General features: G+C 42.2%; 1 protein-coding gene and 1 long non-coding RNA gene across 13 annotated transcripts in view; one reads left to right on the top strand and one right to left on the bottom strand.

Annotated features, from left to right (window-relative positions):
- Window positions 1-4,287, bottom strand: part of LOC132405014 (transcription factor 4-like) — a 649,090-nt gene extending 644,803 nt beyond the window's left edge. For 2 of the 12 annotated variants that reach the window (XM_059989688.1, XM_059989692.1), the window contains exons 1-2: window positions 2,154-2,332; window positions 1,343-1,415 (exon numbers count right to left, since the gene is read on the bottom strand). In XM_059989688.1, coding sequence (XP_059845671.1) covers window positions 1,343-1,415; window positions 2,154-2,255 — 175 coding nt within the window. In that variant the 5' untranslated portion in view covers window positions 2,256-2,332. Of the gene's footprint in view, window positions 1-1,342; window positions 1,416-1,540; window positions 1,607-1,652; window positions 1,844-2,153; window positions 2,337-2,799; window positions 3,044-4,214 lie in introns of those variants that run through there. The other 10 variants (XM_059989689.1, XM_059989693.1, XM_059989687.1 and 7 more) reach the window with 8 other exon arrangements.
- Window positions 4,288-4,483: 196 nt separating this feature from the next.
- Window positions 4,484-24,566, top strand: LOC132404461 (uncharacterized). The gene is made up of 3 exons (XR_009515546.1): window positions 4,484-4,683; window positions 10,469-10,565; window positions 24,142-24,566. It is a non-coding gene; the product is annotated as an uncharacterized LOC132404461 (long non-coding RNA).
- The last annotated feature ends 1,685 nt before the right edge of the window (window positions 24,567-26,251 follow it).

Genomic DNA, 26,251 nt, shown 5'->3' with positions numbered 1-26,251 from the left:
TGTAGTTTGTAAGCTGCCTTTAAAACAACTTCTGATTATAGGTATTATTTGACAGCAACTATCTGTTGTAAACATGCATTAATTGTTCCCAATTATTTTGGAAAAAGCCAACTAACGGAGTTCATATTAAAGAGAAATTATAAGAAAATCTGGATTTCCTGGGTCCATGTAATGAGAAGAAAAATTGGAGTATAAATTACTAAGAGTTAAAATATTTTAATTGCCTGCATGACTTTCTTCAAGATAGCGTGTAAATGTTCTTGTGTTTGGATACAAATCTTGCAATTTCTGTAATATTTATTTCCTCCTATATTCTTAAAATATATTTTAAACACAAGAGCTGTTGACTTACAAGACACTCTTGTAGCTCAAGTGAATCCATTCCTAAAGAAACCAATATTTTCTAAAACAATGTCAATGCCAATAACAAATATTTCAAATCAGGTACAAAATTAAAAATCCCAACAACTAGTGAGTACTGTTGAAAATAATGTAGTATAGTTTTTTTTAAAGCAAATTATGTATTTAAATGCTCACTTTTAAAAAAATCTAATCCAAAATTTTATATGCTACTAATTTCTATTTCTTTCATTCAATATTAAGCTGAAGGAATTCCTTAGAATTTTAAAGCATGCATATGCAGCAAGCATCCACCTTCTCTGTTGAACAATGAATTTTTAAGTGGCAGGTGTTCTGGCATCTAAACAAAACTTGATTAATAAAGATCCTCGTTCTTAAATTCGTCTACCATTTATAACGCCCCTAAATTCAATTGATATTACTGTGTTACATGTTCTAATGAATCAATTGTATCAGAGCCTTGAAACAAATTATTTAAACGCATCAGCTTGTACATCAAGCTACTTTCAACAACATTCATGCACATATACCTGACAGGAAGTAAAGCTCTTTTACCTGCCGCATCCCCCTCCCCAAAACTAACTTCATTAAATATCCAGCAATTATTTTTAAATCGAAATTCAGACATTCACGTTCATGCACTGCTGATATCTAGGCACTGGTGATTGAAAACAAGATTGCTGTAATAGTATTAGCTAACCCCCGACTTAAATTCAAGACAACTAAAGCAGCAGTTAAATAATAATCGACCTGCTAAATCTGTAACACTCGACTCCTGTGAATAATCGCAGTGAAACACCGTTAGTTAACCTGCGAAAATCCAGTTTATAAACGAGTGCCTGCAACAGCTCTAACAAACAGGTCATAACAGCGGTCCAAGTTAGTTGAGACATTTATGCCTGTATCAATATAGATTCGTCGGAAACGACGCTGAAAAGCCGAATAGACAAAATTTATAAACACGAAGTAATAATTTACATACTTGAACCCCCGAAATGGCCACTTCCCAGGGACGTTGGTCCATTCTTCCCACTACTAACAGGCGGTGAAAACATCTACAAGAAATCAAATTGTAACAGAAATGTTCTTTAAAAAAAATTGCTCACTGCCCCCCAAAAAAAGTCAAATGCTTCAGATTTCCATATCAGACTTTAAAATAATGACAGAATCTCCTCCTTACGCAACGCAGCAGTGGTAACTCGTTCCCACTATCGAGACTGTGGGATCTTTTATATTAAAAAAAAATCCAAAGTCGATGTGAAAAGTTTCGCGGCACTTCTCACTGATCTTACCATAAACACGCCTGCGCCCCTTTTTTCACGAGTAATGGATTTGATTACCGATTAACTCTTCGAGCCACTTATCTACGAGCACAAACGTTAAGAGGAGAGAAAAGCAGCGAAAAAAAGGAAAAGGGTTGAAATCGCCACCGGCTATATTTCCGCCTGGCACTACTCTCCTGACCAAACTTCCGAAACCCATTTCTCAAAGAGATATTCCTTCAGCAACCATCAAAAGTGCCCTATTTAAACGCGACCTTCGAAAACAATTGTTAGCACATCGCGGGATTAGAATTAAAGTGGACTATTATGTGACTTGTTTATTTTTTTGGAGGGGGGGTTGAAGTTTCTAATTGTGGCTACATTGCTAAATGCACAGAGCATTTTGAAAGACGATGAGGAAAAGGGGCTTCTGTCTAAGCTGGCGACGCTGCTCTGTCTCTCGGCTAACCCTGGCTGGACTATGCCGTGCACTCGCCTCTCTCACCACCTGCCATGAATGGATTCTCTTACCGCACTGAAATCCAGCAAATCGCTCAGCTCTTTGTCCGTCCCTAAGGCAGCCATTCGCTGTTGGTGATGCATTTTGACAAAATTACACAAGCCTAGAAACATGGAAAATCAGAAACGAATTCCCAAGTTTAATGTTTTATTTCTTTCGCACTCGATTTTAAACAATTCACCAGACTTCCGAGTTGCAAAACAGACGAATGCACAAACGAACAAGACGGAATCATTGGAGTAGCAGCATCATTATGCAACAGGAGGTACTTAAAATGACTGAAGCCGACATCGATTCCCCCTCAAACTCCTAGCTTCCACATCTTTCGCTACTAAAAGCAATTTCGCTTCCAAACACCCATCCAAATGACCACACGCATCTTCTGAATGAGAATCAAAATATCAGCAATATGTGTTTTTAAAAAAAACCTACCCTACCAAAAAAAAAGGCCTTGCTAAAAATATTCCCCAAGTGGATAATTTGGATATCCAGTCAACCGGCTACAAAATCCAACTTTTAAGCATAAACACTTGTCAATTTTAACCTTCCTGGCTGCAATATTTCATTCAAAATAGACTTCTCAACTACTACACCAATTCAATCAGAGATCCCAAACTTTTACTGCAGCGATGTAGGCTACGGCACATTAAAAATTACCTTGGTCTCTCTTTTCCTTATTATCCAAATAATTGTTTTCCCTCAAATATTTAACATCTTAAACTTTTAAAGGGGGAATAAACCACAGATGCCGTCTCTGCCCAGCGTTTATTTGCTTTGTTGCATCTCCCCGACTCAGATTTGCAGAGCTTCAGTGAGCTTCTGAAACTTTATGGAAAGAGTGTCCCTAGTTTAGGAAGATCAGAGTTTGACTGGGAACATTTGCTACTCTTACTTTTAACATTGTGACATCTTAACAAGAGAAAAAGCCACAATGTATCCAATCTATATCCGGGACATTCCCGACCTTTTGTAACCCGCCGTTACGCGGCGCTGTCTGTCTCCAAAACTGCCTGAGGGTCCTCGCAACTTTCAAATTTTTAAACCCCCCCCCCCCCCCACCACCCCCAAACATCTTCGTCCAAGCACTTCCATTGCAGAATAATCCGCTCCCCACCCTTGCTCGGGCTGCGATTCATTTGCACGCTGCCCCTCTTCTTGCATAGCAACAATCATGATTCGACATGACCTGACAGCACCTGAAGCTCCATTCCTCAAAAGGCAACTTTCCAAACGTAAATGCAACTGTGTACTTTGCAATGTCCAACTAAAATAAAAATGGAAGCGATTTTTTTCGTGGTTGCTACTTAGCACTGAGATGGGTGAGTGAGACAGAATGGGTATGGGTGGGGTTGTGAAGGGGATTGAAGGAGCAGGAGAGACTTTTTGGGGCTTTTTTTTGTGTGCAGATGAAGAGCGAAAGAAGTCGAAATTGTTCCAGGCGAACTGACAACCTGCGTGCAAAAAAAAGGACGAGATTGAAGTGCAAAAGGGGGAACCTGAATGAGATGGAATCAAAAGAGATGCATTCAGAAATTAAATCACTTCATGTAAAGGCAAACTGCACATAATGAAATCACTTTACAGTATGTTAAATGCAAGATCCTGCCTGCGTTCTTGAAATTATATATGAACGGCCCCAAACTTTGGAGTGCAAGAAGAACGCGGACAGCATACAGAAACTAAGAAATCAGACCAGACACACTATTGCCAGTTCCACCTTAAGAAACTACAAAGTTACAGATAAAACAGACGAAAGCGAAACATTTGTTTCCGAGGATTGAGGGTGGAAGAGGGATCCCCGCAGGAGTATTCGCCAGCAACCCCCTTCCCAATGCACTGCACAAAACACTCCCTGGCTCATTCATTCTTTTTAAAATAGAGAAAAAGCAACCATTTAACCAAACAACATGCTTCCCTTTTTAACGACTTCTGTATTTCTTTTTAAATATATCTCCCCTTTCCCTACTTTTTATTTACTTTCTTTCATTCCAATATTTTGTTTTTCCCTCCCTCCCCTCTCTCTCTCTCTCTCTCTCTCTCTCTCTCTCTCTCTCTCTCTCTTTCTCTCTTACCCGGTTAGACTCTCGACTCATTTTTTCCCGGTAAGTGGATTTCTCCAGCGCAAAGTCTGCGTCCTCCGCAGTCCCCGCCCCTCGGCGCCATTCATTGGTTTGGGTGCATGATGACGTCCAACTACAGACAGGGGAGGACTTTCCCTCGGAGCCCGCTGATTGGAGGACGCCCTTCTGTCAATCACAGATTCGGCGCCTGGCGGCACGTGCTTTCACACATATGTCAAAAGAAGTCGCAAAAAATTGCGTCTGCCGCCTGGCCGCGCACACTTGCAGCAAATTCCTAATACATTTCCGCACGAGCAAGTGAAAAAGCAGTTGAGCAACACAAACAAAATTCTGGAGGAACTAAGCAAGTCAAGCAGCGTCTATGGAAGGGAAAGTCGACGTTTTGGGCCGGAAACCTTCGTCAGGACTGATAATCATTTTGGTTATAAAGAAACGTACGGAAGTTAACATCCAGAGAATGGTAAAGCAGGGGTTCCCTACCTTTTTTATGTCATGGGACACCTACCATTAACCGAGGGGTGTGTGGACCCCAGATTGGGAACCCCTATGCTAGAGGAACTCAGTAGGTCAGGCAGCATCTCTGCAGAGGGAAAAAGTCGGCTATTTATTCCTCTCCATCAGTGCTTCCTGACCTGCGGCTGAGTTCCCCCAGTACTTTGTGTTACTCTGGGTTTCCAGCATCTGCAGGATGGTTTGTATTTATGTCAGAAGTCAACACCTAATTTAGGATTTCAAGAATAATCTCAGAAGAAGGCAGTGTATAGTTTCATCACCAAATGGTAGAAAAGGTGTTTCTACATTTGGAGAAACTCAATCACTTGAGTCAGTATGATGGTCCCAAAAGGGTTTGTGTATTAGTGGATCTTCAGGTGACTGAAGAGGGTGATCTGGGATCCACATGCTGTATTCTGGGCTATTAGGGTGGATTCCCTTAATGGAGAATGCCTGTACGTGACTTTGTCTAATGTGGGGAGTCTGATGCACAGGCATCCACCACATAAACAGAATCAGGGTCCAGTGACACAGTATGCAAAAGGACTGGGAACCCTTCTTTGTTGCAGCCTTCCTCCACCTTCACTGCCATTGTGATGTGTCATCATCTTCCACCATTGAGCTTTCTGTCTGGAGTATCCCTCTTGACCTTACTGCCTTGGGTGTCCCATCACCAAATGGTTCAACTCCAGAGAACTCAGGAGCTCACAAGCCTCTACGCCATGACAAGGTGATGATCCTCAAAGACGACGGCAGAGGTTTTTGCAGGCCCAGGTGACTTCTTCCGTGAGTGGTGGGTTCTCGTTCTTGGACCTGTCGTGCGTCCTAGCATTCCGATATCTTCAGGTGCGGCCAGGAAGACGTCTGCCTTCCAGCGTGCGCTGCTGTTGAGCAATACTCTTCTCGATGGTGACTGAGAATCTGTCAGTCCTCAATCTGGAGGGCTCAGATAAACAATGCAACAGGAGGTAACATTGAAACAACCAGCTGCTGGTCTGCCTGCCACTCCCGGTTGTTGCAGGAGCGATCTCTCTCTCTCCCTCGCTCACTGGGGAGAATGAGCCTGCTGAGATGTCGAAGTATTGGGATGGACAGTAGTTTTTGATGGACCCTAGATCATGGTCTCTTGGGGACTTTGCTATTACTTGCATGGTGGGGGAGGGCAGGGCTTTTGCTGGAGCAAGAGGGTGGAGGGCAGTGGAAGGGTTGATGCTTGTGCATGGGAGGAGACAGAGGGCTTCTGGCGTTTCTGTCATTTATTCTTTGGGGTTCTGTCTGTTTTTCTGGATGTCTGTGAAGAGTAAGAATTTCTGGTTTTATGCTGTATATAGTCCCTGAAATTAAATTGAACCGTTGATGTCCATATTTGTGGGACACTCTGAAGGAGCAAACATTGATTAACACAACGCCCTTCACAATCTCAGGCAGTAGCACCAAAGGAAGAATGTTTACATGTTGCAGTCAAATATTGACAGAGATACACAGGAGTGTGATAAGGCTGGTTGGATGGTGTCACAACAACCTCACACTCAATGTCAGTAAAACAAAGGAATTTATTTGTTTATTTATCTTTCTATTTGTTTGTTTTCATTAAGGGATCAGTAGGGGAACACAAAATAGTTTCAAGTTCATGGGTATCAACATCTCTAAAGATCTAACCTGGGCCCAACATATTGATGCAATTTCAAAGAAGATATTGCAGGGGCTATATTTCATTTGGAGGAGATTTGGTGTGTCACCGACAACTCAAGCAATTTTTTTGTAGCTGTACCATGGAATTGGTTGCATCACCATCTGGTGTTGATGCTCCAATGCACAGGATTGGAAAACGCTGCAGTGGATTGTAAATTCAGCGAGTTCCATCATGACCACTAGCATCAAGAATATCTTTATTGGGCAAAGTCTCAGGAAGGCAGCATCTCTCATTAAGAACCCCTATCTTCTCGGACAAGCCTTCTTCCCTCTTCTCAATACTACCATCAGGAAGGAGGTGCAGATGCCTGAAGGCACACACTCAGTGTTTTAGGAATAGCTTTTTCCCCACTGCCACCAGATTTCTGAATGGACATTGAGCCCACAAATACTACCTCACTAACATTTGAAAATTTACAGATGCTAGAAATCCAAAGCAGCACACACAAGATGCTGGAGGAACTCAGCAGGTCAGGCAGCATCTATAGAAAAGAGTCAACAGTCAATGTTTTGGGTCAAGAACCCTCATAAGGACTGGTAATTTCCCATTATCTTCTCGTGTTTGTGATACTACTACTACAGCTGTGAAACCTCTTTGAGTGATGCAGACCCTGAAGAAGTTTAAATCTGCCCTTCCAGTCCTGGTGAACAGTCTTGGCCTCTTTTTTGCAGTGCGTATTTAATTATATACATATTTTTTTATTCGAGGAACTCATGAAGTCCTGATGAAGGGTCTTGACCCAAAACTTTGTCTGTGTCCCTTCCATACCAGTTGGTGATGCAACGAGTCATATTGCTCTCCATAGTACATCTGTAGAGATTAATGAGTGTCTTTGGTGACAGACCAAGTGACCAAAGAAGGAGGAAGAAGTCAGAATAAGATGGTGGGGCAAATACAAGCTGGCAAGTGATGGATAAGATCAGGTGAGGGGGAAGATAGGTGATTTATCTTGTGCATTTAGTAATATTTCTTGCTGTCACATTAACTGAAGGATGGCCTCTGAGATGGTGGGATCAGGAGCAAATCAAAGCGAGTCATCCAATGTGGGGTGCCACAGTAACGTAGTAGTCAGTGCAATGCAATTACAGCTCAGGACATCAGCCTTGAAATTCGTTTCTAGCATCCTCTGTGAGGAGTTTGTACGCCCTCCCCGTGACTTCATGGATTTCCTCCAGGGGCTCTGGTTTCCTCCCACATTCCAAAGACATTCTGGTTAATAGGTTAGTTGGTCTATGTAAATTGTCCTGTGATTAGGCCAGGGTTAAATAGGGCGGTGCAGCTCATTGGGCCAAAAGAACTTGCTCTGCACTAGAACTCTAAACGAGAAAATAAAACACAATATTATGAAACAAAATGATATTCAAATGAAAATATCTGTTTTAGTATCATTATAATGTGGAATCTTAATGTGCAGAAATTAGCTGCTTTATCTCTGATGCTTCTATGGTTCTGAACCTTACTGAGTGTCTTAAGTCACTCGGTAGATTGTATTAATGAGAGATAAACCATTAGTATTTTCCTAATAGTTTTAGATTTTGGAGGAAATGGCAGTAATTGGTAAACTATATGACAGATCCATAAACTACCAGATCAGGGGCACATACAAACTGCTCACAGTTTTGAGAGTCAATATATAGAAATAGTTGTTTTAATATTTAATGATATCAAACATATTTAATGAGTTTTGGATATTAGGAGAATCAATGGTGAAGGAAAGTAAAGGATCTTAGTCATCAACTTATTGAATACTAGAGTACGGAATACTAGCCACCTCTGTTTCAATCACTTATACTGCTAACTTACTGCCTGTTTACCCTGCTGGCATTTAGGGCAGCCGTGAAAGTCCGCCATCTCTTCATCGTGTCAGTGGCTTCCTCTTGGGTTTCACTATTGGCAGTCACACAAGTCCTGAGTGGAGACTCAGGAATACCATCACACTCAGATGTAGAAGGATTCTTCATTTCTGTTTCTGTAACAGTTTTGTTTGACCAGTCAGGGTTGTTATCCCTGAGATAAACTCCTTAACCTGGAGGACCAGTGGACCACTCTTGGTCTGGCCTCTACCCTTTGACCTGTTTGGCACAGGTGATCCTACCAAGAGCCAAAGCATAAAGCCCTGACTCCAGTCAACATAGCTCTCTGGGTCATTGAGACACACAAGCCTCCAAACCCAATGACAAAGTTGTAGCCCTCCTGGAGGTATTATTTATGCTCTTATGTAATATTACAGTGTGGTGTATGGGGTGTCCAGCATTGGGTAAGACCTCTGAGGAAGGAGCTTTTCGTGTCCATTCAGGGGCAGCTGACTCATCCTTGCTCCGCACCGAACACTCAGCTCTCATCCATGGCTCTAAATATCTGCTTGCATGCGATATCAGCCATACCCCAGTACACCATTTCAACAGGCGGGCTAAACCAGGTGAGGGTAGCCAGCGGGCCTCATTCGCTGATGAGATAGCATGTGAAATCAGCTGTGGTGAATCGGGCGGGTGAGATCGGTGGTGAGATCCATGTTATGGGGAGGCAGGTTCGAGGATCCAATGAGTGAAGCAGAAGACACCGATTTAAAATGGGCACATTAACTATTTATTTAAAAAAGAACAATGAAACCACTCAACCAGGCATCTAGCTAAACAAGTACTCATCTAAACTACCCTAAGCCACAATACTGGATGCTAGTGGTCCTTAAATTAAACGAGTACTCTGTTAAATCTCTACAAGTTATAAGACTCAAGAACTTAGTATGCTACAAAATGAATACATTACTAAACAAACAGGATGGGGTTGGGGGGAGCCATCTATTTATGCAACGTTTTTTCTCAACGGTCCGTCAGTACTGTTCATGACTTCAGCCTGAAGCAAGGCCTGGGGATGGACGAGGAGCAAATTAAAACAACTTTTAAACAGGCCAATCAATGACCAACATGACAGAAACAGCTTTTGACCGGCAAATAAGCCAACTCCCTACATGACGATACAAACCAGGAAGGTGGTTCTGCAGTGCGCCTTGGATAGGGAAGGGCATGACAAGGCACAGAAGATGACATGGCCATCCACTGCAACTAGGAGTGCCTCAGTTTGTGACACTTGTTCACACTATTGGACCTGGACTTCTGACGTCAAGAGAGTGGAACTGTCCTAGAACAACGGCTTTACCGCTTTAAAAACTCTCTTCCGCACAGGTTTCCTGTCATCGTCTGACATGATGGACAACCACCACCATAACATTAGAGCAGAAAGGAAGTACATAGGGAAATACATTATTGAGATAAAGATAAAAATTCCTTAAAAACAATTACTGGACAATTGAAGAAAGAAAGTAGAGGCAATAATAAAGAGATTGAATGTTAGGCAGCAGATAGAATTCAGAGAAGAAACATAATCATAAAGACAGGTAACTGAACTTTCCCGTAGTTATCTAGAGCTGTGGTGAGACCATACGTGGATTCAGAATCAAGCTTATTATTGCTGACATATGTCATGAAATGTGTTGTTTTGCCACAGCAATACAGTGCAAAAGAAACTACACTACAAATAACAATAAGAAATCTAAAATTCTAAAGCTATTAGGATATAATAATTATGGTTTTATCTCCCACTAATACAATCAACAATACATGCTCTAGCCTTCACTTAAGCACACTCAGAAGAGTGTGTATATATTTATTTAATTATATATATAAAACAGTATACACTATTATATAGTATATAAAGTTAAGTTGTGCATAAATAGAGCAACTGTATATTTTGATGAAAAGTAGTCTTTAATCATTTATGGGGACCTCGTAGCAACTTTCCAGGGCAATGAATCTGTGGAAGTCATTGTCACAAATATCTGTGGAGGCCAATTTACTGGGAATATTTAAAGTGGAGAATCAAGAGTCAGAATCAGGTTTAATATTACTAGCATGTGTTGTGAAATTTGTTGTTTTGCAGCAGCAATACATCCTGATACATATTAATAAGAGAAAACTACAAATTACAATAAGCATAAATAAAAGTAACAAGAAAAGAGAACAACAAAAATAGTGACATGTTCATGGGTTCATTGTTCATTCAGAAATCTGATGGCAGAGGAGAAGAAGCTGTTCCTGAAACGCTGAGTACATGTTTTCAAGCTCCTGTACCTCCTCCCTGATGGAAGCAATGAGAAAAGGGTAAGTCCTGAGTGATGGGGTCCCTAATGATGGAGGTCACCTTTTTGAGGTGTCGACCTTTGAAGGTGTCCTCAGTACTGGAGAGGCTAGAGCCCATGATGGAGCTGTCTGAGATTATAACTTCTTGCAGCTTTTTCTGATCCTGTGCAGTGGCCTCTCTTTACCAAATGGTGATGCAACCACTGACTGCCCTTCATGTGAAGAATGCATGGGGAATTGATGAGGGTATGTAGAGAATAAAATGCGGTCAGTTAAACATAAAACATAGAAGAGTACAGCATGGGAACAGGCCCTTCAGCCCACAATGTTATGCTATTCCAATTAAATTAGGAATCAAATGACTAACTAAACTAATCCCTTCTGCCTACATACATCCATATCCTCCTATTTTCCTCACATTCATGTGCTAGTCTAAACATCTCTTAAAAGTCTCTAATGTATCTGCCTCTACCACCACCACAGGCAGTGCATTTCAGGCACCCATTGCTCCCTGTGTAAGAAAACATGCCCTTCATGTCTCCTTTGAACACAAAAACACAACATATAGGAGCAAGATTAGGCCATCGAGCCTGCCCCGCCATTCAATAAGGTCATGGCTGATCTGTCCTTAAACATAGAAAACCTACCGCACAATACAGGCTCTTCAATCCACAAAGTTGTGCCAAACATGTCCCTACCTTAGAAATTACTAGGCTTACCTATAGCTCTCTATTTTTCTAAGCTCCATGTACCTATCCAAAAGTCTCTTAAAAGACCCTATCGTATTCACCTCCACCACCGTTGCTGGCAACCCATTCCATGCACTCATCACTTTCTGTGTAAAAAACTTACCCCTGACATCTCCTCTGTACCTTTTTCCCAGCACCTTAAACCTGTGTCCTCTTGTGGCAACCACTTCAGCCCTGAAAAAAAGCCTCTGACTATCCAAACAATCAATGCCTCTCATCATCTTATACACCTCTATCAAGTCACCTCTCAACCTCTGTCGCTCCAAGGAGAAAAGGCAGAGTTCACTCAACCTGTTTTCAAAAGGCATGCTCCCCAATCCAGGCAACATCCTTGTAAATCTCCTCTGCACCCTTTCTATGGCTTCCACATCTTTGCTGTAGTGAGGCAACCAGAACTGAGTACAGTACTCCAAGTGGGGTCTGACCAGTGTCCAATATAGCTGCAACATTACCTCTCGGCTCTTAAACTCAATTCCACGATTGATGAAGGCCAATGCACCTTATGCCTTCTTAATCACAGAGTCAACCTGCACAGCTGCTTTGAGTGTCCTGTGGACTTCACGGTTCCTCTGATCCTCCACACTGCCAAGCGTCTTACCATTAATACTATATTCTGCCATCCCTTCTCAGCCCTGTTTTGCATCCTATTAATGTCCCCCTGTAACCTCTGACAGCCCTCCACACTATTCACAACACCTCCAACCTTTGTGTCCTCAGCAAACTTACTAACCCATCCCTCCACTTCCTCATCCAGGTTATTTATAAAAATCACAAAGAGTAAGGGTCCCAGAATAGATCCCCGAGGCACACCACTGGTTACTGGCCTCCATGCAAAATATGACCCATCAACAACCACATTTTGCCCTCTGTGGGCAAGCCAGTTCTAGATCCACAAAGAAATGTCCCCTTGGATCCCATGCCTCCTTACTTTCTCAATAAGCCTTGCATGGGGTACCATATCAAATACCTTGCTGAATCCATATACACTACATCTTCTGCTCTTCCTTCATCATGTGTTTTGTCACATCCTCAAAAAATTCAATCAGGCTCATAAGGCATGACTTGCCCTTGACTGAGCCATACTGAATATTCCTAACCTTATTATACCTCTTCAAATGTTCACAAATCCTACCTCTTAGGATCTTCTCCATCAACTTACCAACCACTGAGGTAAGACTCACTGGCCTATAGTTTCCTGGGCTATCTCTATTCCCTTTCTTGAATAAATAAACAATATTCGCAACCCTCTAATCCTCGGGAACCTCTCCCAGCCCCATTGATGATGCAAAGATCATCGCCAGAGGCTCAGCAATCTCCTCCCTCACCTCCCACAGCAGCCTGGGGTACATCTCATCTGGTCCCGGAGACTTATCCAACTTGATGCTTTCCAAAAGCTCCAGCACATCCTCTTTCTTAATATCTACATGCTCGAGCTTTTCAGTCTGCTGTAAGTCATCACTGCAATCACCAAGATCTTTTTCCATATTGAATACTGAAGTGAAGTATTCATTAAGTACCTCTGCTATTTCCTCCGGTTCCATACACGCTTTCCCACTATTTCGTCCTCCACCTGAATGTGAAATTCAATCATACTATGATCACTCTTTCCAAGAGAATCCCTGACTACAAGATCATTAATCTTACCTGTCTAATTGCCCAGGACTAAATCTAAGATTAAGCCTCCTCAAGACTTGCTTGACCAACCTGATTCACCCAATCTATGTGAAAGTTAAAATCCCCATGACAACTGCCATTTGAAATTACTATCTTATCATCTTAACTGTATCCCTCTGGTATTAGACATTTCAACCCTGAGCAAAAGTTACTGACCATCTAACTTATGTATTTATTTATCGAGCTAGAGCGTGGAATAGGTCCTTTCAGCCTTTCAAGTTGCTTTTCTCAGCAATCCCCTGATTTTAATCCTAGCTTAATCACAGGATATCTGCAATGACTATTTAACCTACCAACCAGTACATATTTGGACTGTGGGAGGAAACTGGAGCACCTGGAGGAAACCCACACATTTAAAAGAGAGAACATACAAACTCCTTACAGGCAACGGAAGGAAATAAACCCCGGTCGCTGATACTGTGATGTGTTGTGCTAACCACTACATTTCTATGCCCCTCATAATTTTATAAACATCCATCAGATCTCCCCTCAGCCTCTGTCACTCCACAGAAATCAAGTTGTCCAGCCTCCCATTATAGCACATGCCCTCTAATCCAGGCAGCATCCTGGTAAACCAACTTTGAGCATATTCTTCATGATTTACTCTGTTGTTTGAAGGACAACTGTTTCCATTGTTATGGAAAGAGGTATTAATTACAACAAGAGAAAATCTGCAGATGCTGGAAATGCAAGCAACACACACAAAATGCTGGAGGAACTCAGCAGGCTAGGCAGGATCTATGGAAAAAAGTACTTTTAAGTTCCTCCAGCATTTCTTGTGTGTTGCTTGAGGTATTAATGAACTTGAATTGCAGAGTTAAATTCAGGATCTCAGAATGTACACAAAGGACTTGGCAGGCAGTAAAGTACATTTTGTATTGTACAAAAGGCAGTGACCAATTTATACCTCAATCGGTCCTGAAACATCCCAAAATAATTGCTTAAAATGTTAAAAGACATTGAAGTTGTGTCTTTTTTTTAATCGGTCAAAAATAGTTCCAATATTCAATTTTATGTTAGAGAATGTATGCAGTATACACACTGAAATTCTTACTCTTCTCAGACATCCAGAAAACAGAAGAGAACCCCAAAGAATGAACAATTAAGAGGGCTATGGTCCGGGTGCCGGTTGACAGGACTAGGGAGAATCACAGTTTGATATGGGCTAGATGGGCCAAAGGGCCTGTTTCTCTGCTGTATGATGGATGGCAGGGTAGGGATACATCTCTACCAAAGGAGAGGTAAAGCGGTCCATCCCTCCGCTAGCCTGCAGGTCACCTTTGGGCAATGGTGCACATCACAAGTCATGGTTATGCGACCACTGGCGCCAGGCAGACAATCTCTGAAGAGTATTGATAATGGCTGGGGTCACCTGTCTTGTAAAGACACTGCCTAGGCCTAGGAAAAGGCAAAGCAAATCACTTCTGCAGAAAAAATTGCCAAGAACAATTGTGGTCATGAAGACCATGATTGGCCAAGTCATATGAAATGGCTCATAATAATGAATATGATGTTGATGATGTTTTGTTACTGACACTAATATGAAAAAAAGGCAAGACTTCGATTTAAAATGTCTTTGAAAATACATTACCTTTGACAGCACACAAATACTTCATCAGTGTAATTCTAGATGAGGTTCATAGTGCAGGATTTAATCCAATGTCTTACTCAGATGCAATATAACTACCCCAGAGCCAAAACTAACTGTTTGCATAAGTATTTCTTGTTTGTACCATGCAGACTCAAATTATGCTCTGGGGCTTAGGAATTGTTTAGCAAGAGGGAATTATCTGCAACCACCAAGAAAATTTAGCTCATCTCGTCCGCAAGGAGTCATCTAGTATGCCACTGGGCCTAATTCTACTTGACTGAAAAAACATTCAGATGAACTTCTTCATTCCTTCTTAAAGATTGATAATCCTTCCTTTTGGGAGAAAGCATGAAATTTCTCTTCTGAAAGAGAATTCATCACCTTTCACTAGGCTAATATCGAATGTTTTATTCAGAGAGATTTAATATCAATTAATTTTAACTTTGGGACATTAGCCTTTCGTAAAGTTGTTTTTGAGGTTGTTTTATTGAGAAGGCCACACCATTCTGATGCCCTGCATTTAAGGAAAAGTGATTTAAGGTGAGCATGCTCTCTAGTTATTGGGTCCCTGTGGGGGAAATGCAAAATCTGAATACGTATCTTTGCCAGATGTCAATTGGTTGGTATTTATCCTTGTGTACCTCAAATCTAGCAGCAGAGAATTAAAATTATATTTCATGGCAAAATTGTTTTACAAGCTATACATCTAATTGAAGCTAATGCAACTCATGATGAGTTAGACACCTTTTCTGGCTATAATTGTTGCTTAGAATAATCTCCTTCCTCTTTCTAACATGGTAAATCACAATTCCATTAGCCAATAATGGTGATTTTCATTCATATGAGGTTGTGAGGGATTGGGATCAACACCCCTTGAGAATTTGGCAGCTTGCCAGTGAATAATTGCAAAATAATCATCTGTTAAAAAAAAAACAGAATTATACAGTACTTTCATTCTTCCTGCTTATAACTATCACATTAACAGTTCTTAACTATTCATTTTGAGAGGACTAGAATATAAAAGCAAGGATGTAATGCTGAGGTTTTATAAGGAATTGGTCAGACTGCACTTGAAGAATTGCAAGCAGTTTTCGTCACCTTATCTAAGAATGGATGTGCTGGTATTTGAGATGGGTGCAAGGGAGGTTGACGAGAATAATCCCAGGAATGAAAAGGCTAATGTATGAGGAGTATTTGATGGCTCTGGGCCTGTACTCATTGGAGTTTAGAAGAATGAGGGAAGACCTCAACCTATTGAATATTTTAAGACCTAGATAGAGTGGATGAGGAGAGGGTGTTTCCCATAGTGTGGACTGGAGGGCACAGCCTCAGATTAGAATAGGGGTTCCCAACCTGGGGTCCACGGACTCTTCAGTTAATGATGGGGTCCATGGCATCCAAAAATTTAGGAATACCTGGATTAGAAGGATGTCTCCTTAGAACAGGTATGAGTAGGAATTTCCCACCCTGTCTCTTGCAAAAATGCTATCCCCTTCTCGCAATTCCTCCATCTCCACCACATCTGTTCTCAGGATGAGGCTTTTCATTCCAGGACAAAGGAGATGTCTTCCTTTTTTAAACGAAGGGGCTTCCCTTCTTCCACCATCAACTCTGCTCTCAAACACATCTCTCCCATTTCCCACACATCTGCCCTCACCCCATCCGCCTGCTACCCCACTCGGGATAGGGTTCCCCTTGTCCTCACCTACCACCCCACCAGTCTCCGGGTCCAACGTATAATTCTCCGTAACTTCCACCACCTCCAACAGGATCCCACTACCAAACACACCTTTCCCTCCCCCCCCCTTCTGCTTTCCGCAGGGATCGCTCCCTACGTGACTCCCTTGTCCATTCGTCCCCCCCATCCCTTCCCACCGATCTCCCACCTGGCACTTATCCTTGTAAGCGGAACAAGTGCAACACTGCCCTTACATTTCCTCCCTCACCACCATTCAGGGCCCCAGACAATCCTTCCAGGTGAGGCAACACTTCACCTGTGAGTCGGCTGGTGTGGTATTGATGCACCATCAATAACTCTCTCTGAGACGTGAAGGCGAGATATCGGCTTTTATTGACTGGAAGAAAGAACAAGCAGTAGTTGACCACCATACTACATCCTGGAGACTGAGGGCCGGGCTCAGGCCTCAATCGCCTTTATACCGGGGTCTGTGGGAGGAGCCACGGTCAGTGGGACGGGCCACAGGAGCAGTCAGCGGGGGCGTGTCCAGACAGGTATATGTAGTTCACCACAGGTATACTGCGTCCGGTACTCCCAGTGTGGCCATTTATACATTGGTGAGACCCGACACAGACTGGGAGACCGTTTCACTGAACACCTACGCTCTGTCCGCCAGAGAAAGCAGGATCTCCCAGTAGCCACATATTTTAATTCCAGGTCCCATTCCCATTCTGATAAGTCTATCCATGGCCTCCTCTACTGTCAAGATGAAGCCACACTCAGGTTGAGGGAACAACACCTTATATACTGGCTGGGCAGCCTCCAACTTGATGGTATGAACATTGACTTCTCTAACTTCCGTTAATGCCCCTCCTTCCCTTCTTACCCCATCCCTGATATATTTAGTTTCTTTTCCCCCCTCCTTTTTTTTCTCTCTTTCTGCCCATCACTCTGCCTGTTCTCCATCCCCGTCTGGTGCTCCCCTCCCCTTTTCTTTCTCCCTAGGTCTCCCGTACCATGATCCTTTCCCTTCTCCAGCTCTGTATCCCTTTTGCCAATCACCTTTCTGACTCTCAGCTTCACCCCACCCCTTCTGGTCTTCTCCTATCATTTTGCATTTCCCCCTCCCCCCACTACTTTCAAATTTCTTACTATCTTTCCTTTCAGTTAGTCCTGATGAAGGGTCTTGGCCCAAAATGTCGACAGTGCTTCTCCTTATAGATGCTGCCTGGCCTGCTGCGTTCCACCAGCATTTTGTGTGTCTTGCTTGAATTTCCAGCATCTGCAGATTTCCTCATGTTTGATGAGTAGGAATTTATTTAGCCAGAGGGTGATGAGTCTGTGTAATTCGTTTTCACAGTTTGCTGAGAAGGCCAAGTCATTGGGTATATTTAAAGCAGAGGTTGACAGGTGCTTCAAAGAAGGGGCGTCAGAAGTTATGGCGGAGAAAGCAGGAGAACAGAGTTGGGAGGGAAAATAAATCAGCCATGATGGAATAGTAGAGCAGACTTGATGGGCCCAGTTCTGCTCCCGTATCTTATGGTCTATCATGCTCAAGTTTAAAACCTTTTAAATAGAAATAAATAATGGTGGTGTGCAAAATGCAAGAATCACACTGGTCAGGGCAAAGGGTATTGATGTCCAGAACCATCTCTGAATGAAACCAATTGGGTTCTTGCCCCGTCATATTATCAGAAAATCTGTTTTCGTTTCTGACAGCCAAAATGAGAATTAGCTCTCTTCGCCTTTCCTGGCCTTTCTTCAGCCGGTAGGCCATTTGAGTACACCATTCTCCTTCAGTACTTCTGGGTGTGTCTGCAATGGCATTGTTCCTTTCATATCTCTCCAGTCATTTTAGCAAATTGTTTCATTTGGTTGTATATATGTACAGTCAGGTGACAATAAATTTGAACTTGAAGTCATTCTCTTCCTGTTCTCTGGAATTCCTTCACGGAACTATCCTTCTTTTCCAAACAAGTGCTGGCCCTCAGCAACATCCTACAAAAGCACATTGCTCCCAACCATTGAGGAAATCTTCAGAAGGCAGTGTCTATCATTAAGAATCTTTATTATCCAGGACATGCCCTTTTCCTCATTACTATCATCAGAAAGGAGGTAAAGAAGCTGAGGATCCACATTCAACGGCTTCTTCCCCTCAGCCATCAGATTTCTGAATGATCCATGAACATTGCCTTGCTCTTCCTCCATTGACTGATTTATTTACTTTTTATTGTAACCTACAGTGGATTTTTAAAGTCTTGTGTGGCACTTCTACTACAAAAAAAACAAATCCAAATTCTGATGTCTTTTGAGATTCCCTGCTTTCTCCTTCCTTTTTATGGTTCTGGCTGGGAAAGTATTATAAAGAAGAATAACAAGAGATCCACTATGAAGCACTAAGGAAATGTTGATAACCTGCGAAGTGTTACATTATGAAAATTTGTGCTTTCTTGCCGTAAGTATAGATGTTCCACACTACTACGTAGGTAGTAGTGAAATCGACCCAGACTATCACAGCTAAAGTCCTCCCAACCATTGAGCACAATCGACATGAAACACTGCCACAGGAGAGCAGTGCCCATCATCAGGAACCCCCACCACCCAGGTCATGTTTTCTTCTCATTGCTGTCATCAGGACAAGGGTACAGGAACTTCAGGACTCACATCAGCAGGTTCAGGAAAAGTTAATTGCCCCTCAACCATCAGCCTCCTGAACAAAAGGGAATAACTTCACTCACCTTCACTTGCCCCATCATTGAAATATTCCTATAACCAATAGACTCACTTTCAAGGATTCTTCATCTCATGTTCTTGTTACTTATTGCTGTTTATTTATATTTGTATTTGCACAGTTTATTGTCTTCTGCACTCCAGTTGAATGCCCTAGTTGAGTGATCTTTCACTGATCCTGTCATAGTTGCTACTCTATAGAATTGTTGAGTATGTCCACGAGAAAATTAATCTCAGGGTTGTATATTGTGGCACATATGTTCTTTGATAGTAACATTTACTTTGAAATTTGAACTTTCTGAAAGTAAGTAGAGGATTTAGGGGAGCCTGAAGACACACACTCAACGGTTTAGGAATAACTTCTTCCCTTCTGCCAGCTGATTTCTAAATGGACAATGAACCCATAGCACTACCTTACAATTTTGCTCTCTTTTTACATTATTTACTTAATTTATATATCTGTGTCTGTATATATATATATTACTGTAATTTATAGAATATATTATGTATTGCACTCTACTGCTGCTACAAAACAACAAATGTCACGACATATGTCAGTGATAATAAACCTGATTCAGATTCACCTAATTGTAAATTCCTCTCTCTCAGCTTCTCAACCAGCCTGTACTGGAAGTTTCCTCACCCAAATATTGGCAAAAGCCAAAGCCTTTGTTGAAGAATTATTTTGCACCGCACATGTTTTATTTCAGCATTGTGCAAGTTTGCAAGTCGATGCATAGCCAAGTAGTGCACAATGTAAAAGGGGTAGAAATTTAATATTTTTATTATTTGGTGATGACCGCCAAGAGGATCACCCCTCTTTGTGACATTTACTGGTAGAGTTTTAAACAAAGGGCTCGAAGCATTGTCAAAGATTCCCACCACCCAGCCCACTATCTCTTTGACCCACTACCATCAGGAGGTTTAGGTGCTTCAGGACTAAGGATGTTAGACTGGGTAACAGCTTCTTCCTCCAGGCTGAGAGCCTAATAGGATACCCTGCCACCACCAAGGTCTTGTCACTAGGACAACAAACTGTTTACTGTTTACCATTTACTAGTGCTACATGCATTTTGAATTATATTTTACGAACATATTTATGGTGATATTTGGTTTAATATGCTGTGCACAATATATGTTTTGTGGGTGTATTGTGGTCCAGAGGAACGTTGTTTCATTTGGTTGTATACATGTACAGCCAGATGATAATAAACTTGAACTTGAATTCACCACACAAGATACGAAGGGATTGAACTCAGAAAATATTTCCCACCTTTATTGAAATAAAGCCTTCTGGATATTTAGGGAGATGTGGGAGATGGTATGTTTTACCAGTCCTCGTCCTGGGGACATACCTTTGCTAACACAATTTCCCGATCCTGAATTGAGAAAGCAGGAAGGGTGCCGACATGTCTGCATCCCTAGACATGTTATGACAGTTTTCCCAGAAGTCACCTGATAGCTTCCAAAAGTGGTTTCAATTCAGAGCCAATCAGAGAATATAGAACATAGAACAAGCAGTACAGCATAGGAAAAGGCCCTTAGGTCCACAATGTGCTGAACTGAATAAATTAGTAATTCACATAGCCAATTAAACTAATCTTTTCTGCCTACACAATGTCCATATCCTTACAATCACGGACCTATCTAAACGCCACTTAAAAGACTCTAATGTATCTACCTCAATCAGCACCCCAGGGTGCACATTCCAGGCACCCACTACTCTCTGTGTAAAAAAAATCTCCTTTAAAGTTACTCCCTCTTACTTTAAATGCATGCCCTCTGGTATTGGTTATTTCTATACCATAGATATTCTTTAGAAAAGATATTCTCTGTCTACTCTATCTATGTCTCTCATCATCTTATAAACCTTCAGCAACACACACAAGATGCTGGAGGAAATCTGCAGGTCAGGTAGCATCTATGGAGATGAATAAACAGTCGGTGTTTCAGGCTGAGACCCTTCTTCAGGACTGGAAAGGAGGGGGTGAAAGATGCCAGAAGAAAAAGGTGGAGCGGGGTAGAGGAAGAAGAATAGCTAGAAGGTGTTAGGTGAAGCCAGGTGGGTAGGAAAGGTAAAGGGCTGGAAAGGACAGGAGAGGAGAGTGGAACACAAGATAAAGGGAGGGAGGAGGGGCATGGGGGAGTGATAGGCACGTGAGAGGCCACCAGGTGGTCAAACATTTTAATTCCAATTCCCATACCTGCTCCAACATGTTGGCGCATAGCCTCCTCTTGTGCCATGATGAGGCCACTCTTATGGTGAGAGAGCAACATCTTATATTCCATCTGGATAGACTCCAGCATGATGGCATAAATATCGATTCTCCATCTGATAAAAAAAAAACCCTCCCACCCCTCCCGCCCTTCTTCTATTCCACACGCTTGCCTCTTACCTCTCCTCACCTGCCTATCACCTCCCCTGCTTCCCTTTCTGAAGGAGGGTCTCAGACCAGAGCATCAAATGTTGTTCATTTCCATAGGTGCTGCTTGACTTGCTGAGTTCCTCCAGCATTTTGTGTGCTTTGCTTTGGATTTTCAGCATCTGCAGAATTTCTTGTGTATATAAGCCTTTATGAATCCCTTTATGAAATCCAGCCATGTTAGCATATCACTGGCTACTTCAGTGTTTTAAGCAGCTCTTGAACATACTTGTTGTTAATGTGTGCAACCGCTTAGGAAATGAACAAACAATCCTGCTAATGGAAATGACATTTTACACTACACACAAACACGAAAGCTCCTCTCCTATGGCTTTGAGTCCAACTATTGCAGGTGGCAAAAGAGCACTATTTAACTTACGTTCTCAAGCAAGGCTGATGTCCAAGTCAAAAGCCAAAGGTAATGTTGCAGCGCTATAAAATCCAACTGAGACCACACTTGGAATATTGTGTTCATTTCTGGTTGCCTCATTATGGGAAGGTTGTGGAAGTTTTTAAGAGCAGGCAGAAGAGATTTGCATGGATGCCACCTGGATTGGAGAGCGTATCTTATCAGAACACAGAACACTACAGTGGTGTACAGGCCCTTCAACACATGATGTCGACCTTATAACTTACTCTAAAATCAATCCGACCCTTCCCTCCTACATCATCCTCCATTTTTCTATCATCCACGTATCTAAAGTGAGTTTGTTAAGTGTGGAGTGAGCTTGGGCTTTTCTCTTTGGGGTAAAGGAAGATGAGAGGAGATTTGACAGAGGTGTGCAAGATGTTAAGAAAGACAGATCAAGTGGATAGCCAGAGACTTTTTCTCAGGGTAGAAATGGCTAATGTGAGGGGGTATAATTTAAGAAGATTGGAGGAAAGTATAGGGGGGATTTCAGAAGTAATTTATTTATAAGGAGAGTGATGGGTGCATGGAACACCCTGCCAGGAAGGCGATAGAGGCCGATACATAGAAACATAGAAAGCCTACAGCACAGTACAGACCCTTCAGCCCACAAAGTTGTGCTGAACATGTCTCTACCTTAGAAATTACTAGGCTTACCGATAGCCCTCTATTTTACTAAGCTCCATGTACCTATCTAAAAGTCTCTTAAAAGACCCTATAGTATCTGCCTCCACCATCGTTGCCGGCAGCCGATTCCACGCACTCACCACTCTCTAAGTAAAAAACTTACCCCTAGCATCTCCTCTGTACCTGCTACCCAGCACCTTAAACCTGTGTCCTTTTGTACTAGCCACTTCAGCCCTGGGAAAAAGCCTTTGACTATCCACACATTCAATACCTCTCATCATCTTCAACACCTCTATCAGGTCACCTCTCATCCTCCGTCATTCCAAGGAGAAAAGGCCGAGTTTACTCAACTTATTCTCATAAGGCATGCTCCCCAATCCAGGCAACATCCTTGTAAATCTCTTCTGCACCCTTTCTATGGCTTCCACATCCTTCCCGTAGTGAGGCGACCAGAACTGAGCACAGTACTCCAAGTGGGGTCTGAGCAGGGTCCTTTATAGCTGCAACATTACCTCTTGGCTCCTAAATTCAACTCCATGATTGAAGAAGGCCAATACACGAAATCCTTCTTAACAACAAAGTCAACCTGTGCAGCTGCTTTGAGCGTCCTATGGACTCGGACCCCATGATCCCTCTGATCCTCCACACTGCCAAGAGTTTTACCATTAATTATATATTTTGCCATCATAGTTGACCTACCAAAATGAACCACTTCACACTTATCTGGGTTGAACTCCATCTGCCACTTCTTAGCCCAGGTTTGCATCCTATCAATGTCCACAACACTATCCACAATAACTCCAACCTTTGTTTTATCAGCAATCTTACTAACCCATCCCTCCACTTACTCATCCACATCATTCATAAAAATCACGAAAAGTAAGGGTCCCAGAACAGATCCCTGAGGCACCCCACTAGTGACTGACCTCCGTGCAGAATACATTAAGGACGTTTAATAAACTGTTAGATAAGCACATAAATGAGAGAAAATAGAGTGTGATTCAGGAGGGAAGGGTTAGATTTTTCTTAGGGTAAGTTATAAGGTTGGTATAGTATGTTGAAGGGTCTGTACTCTGTTGTATTGTTCTGTGTTCTATGTTCTAAATTGAGGGCAGATCTTGCCAGACTAATCCCAACTCTGCAGTCACCACCTTCAATTTCCTCACATCTACCTGACAGAGCAGCATGCATGCAAACTCACTGGGACTCTAAAGATGGCCAGATTCTGCTCTTGTGGGCCACATCTCAAATCGCAATGAGCCGGAGAACAGGAAGGAGACAGAGAGCTTAGTGACATGGTGTCATGACAACAGCCTTTTCCTCAATATCAACAAAACAATATCCACAGAACCACAAGAAACTGCAGGGAGGTGAGGTGTGGACACGGCTCAGCAAGACATAGGTACCAATCTCCTCTCTATGAACTCTGTCTGTACTTCTCACAGCATGAGTAAAGCAGCCAGCATAATCAAAGATCCCACCCACCCCAAACATTCAGTCTTCTCCCTTCTCCCATCAGACAGAAGATACAAAAGCCTGAAACGTGTACCACCAGGATCAAGTTCATCTTCCATCTTACTGTTGCCAGACTCTTGAATGGACCACTTGTACAACTAGATAGACTCTTGGCCTTGCAAACATTTTGATCTTGCTCTTAATCATTTAATTGCATTGCACTTTTTCAGTAGTTTTTCATTTTATTCTCATTATGTATAGAGGATGCAACCACAAGATTCGTCCTCCCACAAGCAGCCACGAAACAAAGAAACACTGTGGAGTCCATTCAAAGAAACCATCAAGCACCCAACGCAAGAAAAAAAAAAGAACAAATCTTGCAAACACAGAAAAGTGAGCAAATTACACACACGATATTAAACATCAAACCACAGAGTCTCCGAAACAGTCCAGGAGCTACAGCCACTGAGTTTGCTCAGCTGGCGATGACTTCAAGCCTGAAAACTAGAGCCAATTTTGCACGAAAATGCCTTGACAGAATGATGCAAATAGCAAAAAAAGAGTAACCAGAAACACATGGAACACTAACCGCAGAGTCCTCCAAAAACAAGTCCACAACCGCGGAGCATTCTGCATTTTATTCTATTTTAATGCGCTGTGTAATGATTTATTCTGTATGAACAGCATGTAAGACAAGCTTTCCATTGCATTTTGGTACATGTGGCAATAATTAACCAATACCAATACCAATACCATTGAAAGCATCTGGAAAGGCACAGAGGCTGAACCTCTCGACTGTCCTGGTAGCAATAGGTAAAGAAGGGGACAGAGCTTTGTTAACAGTAAATGGTGTGAAACAATCAAACTAATTAAACAAGTTTTAATTATTAAATGTGCCTGATAATTAGGGACATTCAAAATCTATTAGAATTGATTAAATGCACAAGACCATAAGACAGTCAAGCAGAGTTAGGCATCTTGACTCGTTCAGTCTGATTTATTATCTCTCTCAGTCCCATTCTCCTGCCTTCTCCCAGTAAGCTCCGATGTCCTTACTAGTCAAGAATCTGTCAACTTCCTCTTTAAATATACTCAATTACATGCCCTCTACACTCATCCGAGGCAAGTAATTCCACAGATTCACCAAGCAATGGCTAAAGAAGTACCCTCTCCACATCCACTCTGTCTAGGCCTTTCAATATTCAATAGGCTTCAATGAGTCTGCCCCTCATTCTTCTAAACTCCAAGTACAGACCCGGAGGCATCAAACACTCCCCATATGTTAATCCTTTTATTCTTGGAGCCATTCTTATGAGACTCCTCTGGACCCTTTTAATGCCAGCACATTTTTTCCTGGATATGGGGCCCAAAACTGCTCACAATACTCCAAGTACAGCCTGAGCAATGCCTCACAAACATCAGCATTACTTCCTTGCTCTTATATTTTAGTTCTCTCAAAATGAATGCTACTATTGCTTTTGCATTCCTTACCACTGACTCAACCTGCAAGTTAATTTTTAGGGAACCCTGTATAAGGTCTCCCATCTCTGATTTTTGAATTTTCTCCCTGCTTAGCATTCCATCTACCAACATACATGAGCATACACTTCCCTACATTCCATCTGCAGCTTCTTTACCCATTCTCTGAATCTGTCCAAGTCCTTCTGAGAATCATCGTGTTTTATTGAATTTGTGAATACCAACCATTAAGCCAATTAAGTAATTTAGGCATCTTTTAAAATATTAAAAGAGCTTTACAAATATCACTTCCCTTCTGCATTGCGGAGGCTAAGAACTCCAGTTCACGGGGACAGGCTTTCTAATCTCTTTCCAGTTCTGACTGGTGCAGGATCTGAGATACAAGAGAATCCAGAACAATGCATACACAAAACTCAGCAGATCAGGCAGCTTCTATGGAAGAGAATAAAGAATCAATGTTTTGGACTGTGACCTTTCATCAGGACTACCTTGGTCCAAAGTGCTAACTGTTTACTCCCTTCCATAGATACTGCCTGACCTGCAGTATTTGTGAGCTGATTCTCCTACCTAGCACTGTAGGGTATCATGGACACTTATAAACTTCAGTGGAAAATTCCAAATGCTGGCCGTTGTCTTGGAGCCTTTGATTACAGGTGTCATAGTATCAAAAATCGAATTGTTAAATTGGTGTTATTCCAGCCACGGTCTGCAAGGAGCTTGTATGCTCTCCCCGTTGGTTTCTTTTGGGTGCTCTGGTTTCTTCTGCATTCCAAAGACGTACGGGTTAGTAGGTTAATCGGTCACATGGCTGCAACTGGGCGGCATGAGCTCATTGAGCTGGAAGGGCCTGTTAAGCTTGCAGTATATTTAAAACAAAAGGTAGTATAGTGTC

Source organism: Hypanus sabinus, chromosome 14 (genome assembly GCF_030144855.1).
Source record: "Hypanus sabinus isolate sHypSab1 chromosome 14, sHypSab1.hap1, whole genome shotgun sequence".
In the NCBI taxonomy this organism is placed as follows: domain Eukaryota; kingdom Metazoa; phylum Chordata; class Chondrichthyes; order Myliobatiformes; family Dasyatidae; genus Hypanus; species Hypanus sabinus.
This window is presented reverse-complemented; position numbering and strand designations above follow the sequence as displayed.